The sequence below is a fragment of the Labrus bergylta genome, chromosome 5, assembly GCF_963930695.1.
Source record: "Labrus bergylta chromosome 5, fLabBer1.1, whole genome shotgun sequence".
In the NCBI taxonomy this organism is placed as follows: domain Eukaryota; kingdom Metazoa; phylum Chordata; class Actinopteri; order Labriformes; family Labridae; genus Labrus; species Labrus bergylta.
In genome coordinates this window covers 17,133,972-17,144,531 of record NC_089199.1, presented here as the reverse complement: position 1 = coordinate 17,144,531, position 10,560 = coordinate 17,133,972, and the positions used below count along the sequence as shown (strand labels likewise).

Below are 10,560 nucleotides of genomic sequence, written 5' to 3'. Positions count from 1 at the left end.
CATGGAGGCCTTAGGGAACACCCTGCACCCCTGGCAGGTGGTGGTGTTGTAGCTTGATAAAGTCCCCCCCCCCCTCCTCTCCCCCTCTCCCCTGTGAAGGATCTAACAGCACACACAACTTTGATAACAAGTACGCACACATTTCACTGCACTCTCTGACCCCAAAGTATCTTCACAGCAGGATCTGACATTGTTGTAAATACAGTTGTAATGCAAACAAACACACAGTAGACACACATCATTTACGTGGTGGTGTTTTAAACTCCTTGTGCAGCAGTGTTAAAAAAAATAATCTTTGTGCTTATGTTTTAAAATCAAACAAAGTCTGGAGAAATCTTCAATTACAAAGTCTTTATTTTTATTTTATTTTTTTTACGTATGGCTTCTTTGAAGGGACTGTAAAAGACATTTTTATTGAAAAAAGAAATCTAGAATTTCTGATCCAACCGGTCAAAGATTCTACAAACAGGTATCGACTGAAGTTGCTGTGCACCAAATCCATCGACATGGCAACAAAATGAATACAACACCTGTGAACCTGCAGGAATGTCTCTGCAGGTTGAATGACATCAGTTACACAACTAGTCAGAGTAACAAAAAAAGGCTATTTTAGCTTAGTACCTCATATAAATACCTAAATATAAATATTGTAAATGTACTTGATGACATAAAACATTTGCTGTACATGAATGTCCTTTCGGGCACAACAGTTTGTGAAAATCTCAGTGAGAAAAAAAAAAAAAAAAAATACACTGGTGTTTGAGCCCAGTGTCAGCTACCTTATAACATCTATACACAGCGCTCCTGGTCCCCATCGCCCACATACTGCATGTGATTATCTACATCCATTTGAAATTCTGAAGACCCAAGTGAGCCAGATAAAGTCACTGACAGCTGAAAGGTCAGTTATGTAGGACTGTCTGCACTTGGTTCTGTGGTGGGGAGAGCACACACAAAAATCAGGATGTTCAAAAAGAAGTTTCTTTTTTTTTTTTAAGGCCTCTTTAATTAAAAAGAATTTCTAAAAAAAATAAATGTGTAGTCCTGACACCACAGTCGTAAATCATTGAGGTTAAATCTTTTGTTGTCCTGTGTGGAACTGAAAGCTGCAGGTTTGTTCACACTGAATGCTCTACCTCACTGGGGATGGCAGCAGGATGGAGGGTCCACAGAGAGGCCGCTTTCTGCCTCTCCAGATCACCCAACCTGTCTTCCCCCTGAACCCCATCTCCGACTCGAACCCCCAGCGTCCTAAAGCAGCAGTTCCCTTCAACTCCCGACTATGGAGGCAGGAGGAAAGCGTATGTCCCACAAACCTCTCAATGTACCTTGGACACACATAACTTCCACTGATTGAGCCAACAACATTGTAACATTGATAATAATAGCATACAAACAAACATTGACAATAACATTAATACAATAATAAATGACGATAGAAATAATAAAAATAATAATAATAAAAAATGAAGTGTCAGCTTCTGGAAGCCCTTGGAAGCGACCACATACTTTATGCTGCTTAGCTTCCCCACCTGAACCAAAATGGTCTACTTCCCACCCCCTATTTTCTTTGAACCCTTTTACCAATGAGCAAAGGGCTCATCCAGATCGCATAGTGCAATAGTCCCACCCTTTTTCCTGAACGCCCCTGCTAAATATAGCTGGGGGACCCCATAGGGTGTTTGCCATCCTCTGTCCAAAGGTCCGAAACCAATACCCATTCCTCCTCCTCCTCCTCCTCCTCCTCCTGCACCGCTCCTTCTACTCTGCTTCCTTCCCCGGCTCACTGCATGCGGTCCGGTTGGATGTGCTGCTGTGGGGCGTAGTGCAGGAAGGCTTGGCCAGGTCCAGTGGCGGACGAGAGGCTGGGATGGACGGTGGCCGGAGCTGTAGCGGCGGTGGCTTGGCCAGCGTTGGCTGTGGGGCTGGTGGCGTAGCTGTAGCCCAGGAAGCCTGCTGGGGAGGCAGCATACGGGTACTGCTGCTCAAAGGCTGCCTGGGCGTACTGACTGTAGGCTGCGCTGTAGTCTAGGTAGGGGCTGCTGCTGACAGAGCTGGACACCTGAGTGGGCAGGACCAAGCTGGGCTGCACAAAGGCTTGTGGGTAGACGTATGGCTGGGCCATCCTGCATACAGACACAAAGAGCAAACAGGGGGGTTATTACCGAGAAATTGAAGAGTCTGGCTTCCATTGTTTATATTTCTCCCAGGGGACGAGCCTGTTGGGAGTATAAACTCTCTGTAGGTGTTCTGAACTTAAGAGAGCTCTTACGTCGATATCCACTGTTATTAAAGATAAAGTAGACATGAGGTAGAGAAGGTTAGGCAGCGAAGGTGACGCAACCCTCCGTCTGTTTCAGTTAGTAAAACCTACAAAACCTGTTAAGTAGGGCCTCCTGAGGTAGAAGGGCAGGGAGGAGTTGGGGGGGGGGGGGGGGGGGGGGGGGGGGTGATAGAGTCAGCCGTTACTGACAGGTTTTCAAGCTCAGGCATCAGCAGAGTGTTTTAACAGCTGCTGCCACACACACACGCACACACACACACGATCAGCCGAAAAAGGGAACTGCATGAAAGCATGTACAGAAGTTGCAGTCTGCTACTTCTCACTTGGTATGTAAATCGTTCACAGGCTATCACAGGTGATGATGCTAGCTTTGGGGGTTAATGGTGGCGGGGGAGCTCATCAGGGCTGGATGCCGGGCTCTGCCAGGACTCAGGAGGCCAGCACTGAAGCTGATTAGAGTTGTTGAGGTCTGGGGACTTTGCCGTCTCTCCTCTTTCTGTCTTTACTTTGCCACTTTATTCACAGAGGAAAGGAACAGGGAGTGGGCTTTAGGAGTATCTCTCCTGGGGTTGTCATCTTTAAGGAGAGACGGTTGTGGCAGAGATGTAAAGGTCCTCTTCTTTTATTAAAGGACGATGTAACTAATATTTTGGTGAGGAGCTTTTGTCGTTGTTTCCACGTCTTTTGTAGAAAACTTCTGAAGACATGCACCCGGAGATAAAGACAATCAAGTCAAAGCAAATGTCACCTTGATGTAAGGTATTCAGCTGTCACTCAACACTAAAAAAAAATATTATTTTCATGGACTTGTATTTCAATTGTAGTTTTTTTTTTTTCTCCATGAATCAGAAATGAGAAGCAGCCATGAGGTCAACACAGCAAAAGATGAAAGCATGCATGGATAGGGAAGTCATCACACTCTCCAACACACTCACACCCCCCCACCCCCCCATCCTCTCCTCCCCACCCATCCACCCACCCACCCACCCACACACCAATTACCACTGCAAACCCCAAACCATGCCATAATAGGGAAAGAGTCACACCACAATCAGAATAACCTCTTCAGTTCATATCACACAAAAGGGGGAAGATAAAAAAAAAAAGGCACTCCAATCCATCACAGCACACCGCACTGCACTCTCAAGCCATCACTGGCACCTTGGAGAGGGGGCTGGCTGAGGGTGGGAGGAGGAGGCTGGGCAGATATGTCTGTTAGACCCTCCTCTGGACTAGTCCTGTACTGTGGGCATCTTCTGATCCTCTGCTGGTACCACGGTCAGCTGACAGCACAAGAGCAACCATGGCAGAAGGTTGAATAGGAGGGAAGTGATTATTTTCAACATTAACATTAAGGTCTTGTTGATTCAACAAATATGAGATTTAATAAGGAAGCATTAGGGGTACAGAAAGAAGTAATCTCAATGTTCAAAGTTGTTTCTGCAAATCTGTCAAATTTTGAATAAAAAAAATTAAATAAACCTCCATCTAGGATAAAACATTACAAACAAAGCTGAGGACAACATAAGTTTAAAAGAAAAGCTGCATGTAATTATTTATTGCACCATAGGGATAAAATGTCAGACTACAGTGTGGAAGTGAGATACAGAGGCTCACTAAGGCATCTGGTGAGTGAAGACAAAAAAAAAAAAAAAGAAGTGATAGCCATAAAAGAAGACAGCAGCAGCATGTAACCAGTAGGCATAAGCAAATGAATGCAACCCCCACCCATGGGCGCAATCTACACTCTGCCCTCTCAGTGCTATTGAGCTACTCACAAAGAGGCATTCAGTTTCACACACAGCTTTCAAACATGACCATACATTAATGCTGTGGGGCATATGCGCTCTCACTCGCATCACGTATAATGAGCCTGCCTTCTCCTTGGCAGTGTGTCGCCACGGGCAGTTTGTCGTAATCTCAGTTTACAAGTGGAATAGAAAATAATGTAAAATAATAGAAGCCTAAAGGGAGAGACAAAGCACTCCTGTACTTTATCCTCGGTATGTGTGCAGAGATGGAGATTTTAGATGGTGGAGGACCAAGTGAAGTTAGGGATGGTAGCAAGCTCCCGGGGGCCACAGAGATGCCAAGTGGATTGTGGGACAGTGGCAAGGGAATGTGGATGACGGCCAGAAGATCATAGGTCAGCTGGTTTTGTGCTGACGGCCAGTCTGTGTGGGTTTGACATAGTGCCACTCTGCGGATGGCAGGCCTGGACTAGAGAGGCAAGCTCACTAGAAAAAGACTTAATGAACATAAACATGACAAAAACAGGGCAGAGTAATCATGGACATGAAGGCCTCTTAATGAGTTCATGTGAAAAGCCTGGGCGATATCACACCGAGCAGCTAAATATTTCCACAGGATAACACGAATGACCTTCAGCACATGACTCACAGCAACACAAAGTGTGAAAACAGATGGGTCTGAACTGGGTGGGGGGGGGGGGGAATTAAACAACACCTCACAATAACCTGTGAGAAGGCTTCATATTCCTTCCTTTCTTCTTTGTTAGAGGGGACTGTGAAAAGTCTTTGATAGCAGGAGGGCAAAGGGTGTTTTGTTTGGCACCTGTAGAGGTGCGTTTCCTTGGGAGCACACAGCCTCATTAAGCATTAGTCCCAGAATACGACTCTAGATACCCTCCCCCTTCAATCTCCTCTTTAACCCCCCCCCTCCCCCCTCTTGGTGTCACAGAGGTGTCAGTTTTCAGCGTCTCTATCTGACAAGCTGGTAGTGGCACAAGTTTAATGGTAGAAATTTAAGTGGACACCAGTGATAAAAGCAATCAAAAGGGAAACATGTGATATGGGGGAAGCACAGAGGAAGTGGATGTAGTGGAGCAGGTGATGCATGAGAGGAGATGAATCTGCAAGCGCAATGAAAACTCCCCGCCCCCCCTTCCCCATCAAAACATTGTCCTGGCCTCAGTGACCCCTCTGGGCCTTACAGCATCTGCTGACCACAGCTTTACACACAGGGCCGCAGTAAGCCCAAACCAGAGTCCCACAGTAACACGCTACATCCCAACACTGCTTCAAAATCCTACTTCAGATGCTTTCCTCACACCATATGTTGTGGAAAGGGTCTTGGGGGGGGGGGGGGGGGGGCAGAGGGTCTAAAAGAAAAGCCATGTGTGTGCCCTCTGCATCTTAGGGAGGCCTGCGTCTGTCACCCAGCATATAGAGGAAACTCAGAGGCAGGCAGACAGGTGCTCCATGCGCCTCTCCAAGTCTCTAGAGTGGTGGTCATGGGAGATTAAGGGGGTGTATAGAGCTGTAATATGAGCCAGCACCTGTCAGGCAAATCTCTCAAAGCAGCACTGTGCTCCACATTTTAGACCCCTCTGGGTTTTCTATGCCATCCATGCTCAGTGTGGTAGAAGGAGCACAGATCAGGGAGGGACTTTCCAATGTCCTCTTAAGGTCTTGGAACATGATGGGACATGTCCCTAGTGGACCATGTGGTCTCTCTTTCAGACACAGTAAGACGTTACAGGGGAGTATGGCTGATGATGTGTAAATCTTACAACATCCCAAAATACCAAATATTTCTTATTTTACCCATGTCCCTGTGGAGTGCCCTGGGATTTCCACAAAGCTCTAAATATCCACATGCTCTGAAGTCTTAAACTGTATGGGACAACTAGGGGGTAATTCACTGAATATTAACCTGGAAATAATGTATCATTCATGGTTACTCATTACAGTTTCCCTAGTCATGTTTATAGAAATATCTTTTTTTAAATGATTGCGCAGGATTCATTGACTAACTTTTACAAGTCTGATTATCAAAATAGATGTTGATCACTTTTCTGACTGTCAATCAAACAATGCTTGTTGTGTTGGTAAAGCAGGTACTGTTTATCAGTTTGTAACTCTAACAGCACTTTATGTCAAATCTGCACACATAACCACTTTGTTGTACTTTAAAAATGAGTTCCGTTTGTTGTTTGAATCTTGCAGACAGATCTTTGGTTTTGTGTGTCTGAATGGTGTTGAGGGATGATCTGAGGGAGCTGCAGGGGGTGAGGAGAGTCATTACTGCAGTGAAACGCTCATTAGCTGCTCGGCAGACCATGGCTCCTAGACGCTACCCAGGCTGTTTCTACAACACAGCCACTTCGAGGAAGCGTTCTCAGTGACAGAGCCCACTCTGGCAGGTAAACAAGAGGAGAGGCTTCTGACAGAGGCCAAAAAAAAAAGAAGTGAGTCACACAATCACCTCTGGAATGCTCTTCTATTACCACAGAGATGTGAACCATCTCCCAGCCCTACAGAACTCAGATATGCTAATAGACTACTTCTGGAGTTGCATGTGGACATAGAAACTGACATGTACTTTCCAGAGGCCTTGTTTGTCAAAGGACTAGTAGCCTGGTGGCATCCCACATAGAGAAATACAAGAGAATACAACAAGCGCCCACTCCCGCTCACTTACCCATACTGCCTCTGGATGAGTGCTGGGTGAATGGGCTGCACTCCGATGGATATGCCTGCAAGATAGGAGGCCGGCTGTCAGACACACACACACATTTGCATTTACAGAGGAGGACCAGAGAACAATACACAGTGAGCACGGAGAGACAGAGGCAGGGTCTGTTTCAATCCTACCTCGGATGGAGAACACTTACAAATGCTCAAAAAGACACAGAAAAACATGCCTGGTTTTTAATGAAAATATCATTTTGTATCTAAAATAAATCAGACAAATGTGGATGGTATGGATGTTCTAACTGAACTTAAACAGACTGTGATGTAAACTAAATGGTGGTGAAGTGTCTTTTTAACCCATCAGGTGATAGAATAGTTCAACCAATGGTTATTTTTACAGTCTATGGTTCATACGAATGATGTCTCAGCCTTCCCAAACAAACAAACACATATTAGATGACATAATGGTTGCTGAGCAGGAAGGAAGCACATTGAACATATACACAGTAGATCTCACCTGTCTGTATGCTGCGGGGTTTAGCCCCCAGGTAGGCCAGGTTCACGTTGGCTTTCCTGCCATCGATTATGGGGTTGGGATCCTTACATGCTCTCTCTGCAGCTCCTCTGTCTGTCATCGTTACCTGGGGATAAAATCAGAATCGTCAAATAAGTCTCAAAGGAAATAACATTAAGTCAGATGAAACAAACAAAGTGCTTCGCTTGACGCCCCAGCTGGTTACAAATTAAACACTCAATAAAAAAAAAAAAACACTTGAACATTTGAAATGAATAAAAAAGGGACTTGGTCTCATCATAACCCCCCCCCCCCCCCCCCCCCCAGGCTTTCTGCTGTTAAGATTCAGTGTCTCTGAATACGAAAGAAAACTACAAACAAAGCACAATGAAGCTTTGAAAACTGCCAACAGCAGCAGCAACTGGCCACTTGACTGCCACTCCGCTCCGCTCAGTGCGGAAATATGGATCTGGGAAGAGCAACAAGGAGCTTATCCAATTAGGAGCTAAATATTAAGGAGATCGGTATTAGTCCACCCCTCCTCTCTCCCTCCTGGCATTAGACGAGCCCTTCTGTTTTGATTTGCCACATTTTGCCAACTCAGAGGGTTCAGCCACCTCGGCGTGTGGACTGAGTGGTGAATGTAGGCCACGGCTTGCATTGTTAAAGAGGACGTTTTTAAAAGCAGCGTGCCTCTCCATAGTGGAAGGATCCAGAACAAAGCCCCAACCAGGGCCTGTGTTGTGAATACACAGGAAGGAACGAGACTAGAGTGTTTACACTGGAAAGAGCCCTGCTGTGTGTGTGTGTGTGTGTGTGTGTGTGTGTGGGGGTTCTACTAATCCACCTCTGAAGTGTGTTTAGAAAAAAGGTGTGCTCAGCTTTGGGGCGCCTCCCTCCCCTCCTGCTGCTGCCAGCTACCTTTCCAACTGAAACGCTCAGAAAACAGAATTATCAGGTTGCCTCACGCAACAGAAAATGTATGCCTTTTTTTTTTTTTTCCTCCCGGGCAGCACCCACAGCAGCCTGAGCCTGTTTAACCTGAAACACAAGACTCAATAAGCAGCCGTTTGATTCCAGCTAGACTCACAGGACCACTTTCCTCAGAGTTAAGGAGCTGATGTGTAAACACAGAGAGCAATTGTCTTCAAATTCTGGCTTTAGAAGTAAACACGCACACATCACAGTTTTCCATTCCTTCTTTGGCCCGACAGTACATTAGTGCTGATATGTCTTCCCAAGGTTCTCGTAAATATTTGCATTTCTTGTTCTGCTTCTGTGTTTTGTGTCAAAGAGAGAAGGAATATCTTTACCTGACCTAGAACAGGAACAGTTTTTACAACCTTACCCGAGTAAGTTTATGTTTCATGAACATCAAAAGTATTTAATGAGGCTTGGCCCATCCTACGTCTAAACATGATAAGAGTCAGAAAGGGGCTTCAACATGAACTTGTAGTATAAGAGAGAGCCAGTTGGTTGATGCTGGAATTTCTCTAAGCAGCCAAGATGTGATGCAAATCATGTGCTACAGCCGAATGCTCCGTTCTTTGACAATGGAGGGCCGGGTGTGCAAGGTCAACCACCCCACTGCTACAAAATAACCATATAAAGCAAGCTAGGAGTGCAGACTCCCTCTCTCTCTGTCTTTCTCTCTCTCTCTCTCATAAACACACAGACTATTCTAAAGCCATAAGCTGGGGCTGCTCAGGGGTGAGTAAAGGGGGGGGGGGGGGTCATTTGGGGTTCTGGACATCATTGACATATGCTGAAATATAATCTTCTTAGTTACCCATCAACCTGTGTGATCCCTCATTCTCATTAAGCTAAAATAACTGACAGCCAGGCGGAAAAAAAGAAAAGGAGATGCTGTGCAAGTATGCATGTCAGCTTCAGTGGGGGTGAATAACCTTTGACACATATCAGACAGAACATAAATGACTAGTATGAATTAGTCATATTACTTCCCATGAAACGAGAGGGGGGGGGAGAGGCACTCACACACAAAAGGCAATTCTTATGCAGGTCTACACTAAAAACAAGTGAAATGAAATATAAACAACGTAGCATCATTACAGTAGATAGCTAGTCTATAGTGAGGGGTCGACAGGGTTTAAAAGTTGTAAATGAGAGATTGCTGTAGGTCCAGTTGTTGACATTTCTGTAGGTTTTATGGCTGTCCTGCATGTACTCACAAAGCCGTATCCTCGGGATTTACCGGTCTGTCTGTCCGTTATCACAACAGCCTCGTCAATGTCCCCGAAGGCCTCGAAGTATTTTCTGAGTGATGCATCGTTCGTGTGGTACGGCAGCCCGCCGACAAAGATCTTGGTAAAAGTTGTGTCTTTTTGCAGCGAGGTCGGATGCATGACGTCCAGGGCTCCGTTCATGAACTGATGTAGAAGCATTGGGCAGCCGGAGTAGCCTACACTGAAATGTCTCTTAAGCGTTTCTACAAGGTCCCAGCATCAGTAAAACTCAACTTTATGTCGCTCTATTTTGTGTTGGAGTTTCCCTCCCGTGTTATCCTGCAACCAGATGTCAACTGCGGCTCACACCCGAGGAAACTCCTCCACACCGGTTGCTTCTTTTGACGCCGAAAGGAAATGTGCCGGTAGGTTTTATACGCCACGGCTGAGTCCACGCCCACACATAATGTTTGACCAATCAGCCTACTCACTGAGTGCCAACTTGGGCAGCAGCACCACCCATTGGTCCCCCTCCCCCCTTCCCCGGCGCTGCTCTGCGCTGCACCTGCTTTTGTCCTTTAACAAGCACAAAGAAATAGACTACTGTAGGACAGAAAGAGCGGATCCGACCGCCACATGGTGTTGTGTGCTACTGTAATGAGGAAGTCATTATCTCGCCTCAAAATCCCCTTTTCAAGCATTCATTTTTCTCAAGTTTAAAGTATGCTCATTTTACCATGGCCTGAATTCATAATCTTTAGAGTGCACATAAATGCTTTACAGAAAGCAACAGATAAATAAAGTTGTACTGCAGCTGGCTCGAAGTGACAGCTCTAACTTTGTTTAAAGCCTTTCAGTAGGCCTCACTTATGATTTGTTCATGCTACGTTTAATCTTCACTTTAAACATTTCCTTATACAACTCCAGGCCAGTCACTACATTGTTACTGTCATATGATTATCTGAATGTATTTATCTTACAACAGGTAATTAGATTTAAAAAATAGTGATTACCATACGTTTTAGTTGGTATGAACATTTGTACTACTCTTAGAGGTAATATCGAAGTTCTACACTAGGCCTACAAATCTGTCTTTTTCTGGTTTAAGTATTATGTGAAAAATGTCTCCTCACATGAAAC

General features: G+C 45.3%; 1 protein-coding gene across 1 annotated transcript; it reads right to left on the bottom strand.

The window, feature by feature from the left end:
* Positions 1 to 336: 336 nt before the first annotated feature.
* Positions 337 to 9,851, bottom strand: LOC109983913 (RNA-binding protein 38). The gene is made up of 4 exons (XM_020633857.3): positions 9,427 to 9,851; positions 7,238 to 7,361; positions 6,728 to 6,782; positions 337 to 2,126 (listed from the first exon to the last, which is right to left on the bottom strand). Exons 1-4 carry the CDS (start codon positions 9,637 to 9,639, stop codon positions 1,784 to 1,786), a joined length of 735 nt encoding a protein of 244 aa, XP_020489513.1. The 5' UTR covers positions 9,640 to 9,851; the 3' UTR covers positions 337 to 1,783.
* Between the last annotated feature and the right edge of the window lie 709 nt (positions 9,852 to 10,560).

Coding starts and splice junctions, on each gene's coding strand:
- LOC109983913 (XM_020633857.3), bottom strand. CDS start 9,639: ATGCTTCTACATCAGTTCATGAACGGAGCCCTGGACGTCATGCATCCG. Junction 7,362..9,426: donor AATCCCGAGGATACGGCTTT/GTGAGTACATGC, acceptor TTTTATCCCCAG/GTAACGATGACAGACAGAGG. Junction 2,127..6,727: donor CTCATCCAGAGGCAGTATGG/GTAAGTGAGCGG, acceptor GTCTGTATGCAG/GATGGCCCAGCCATACGTCT.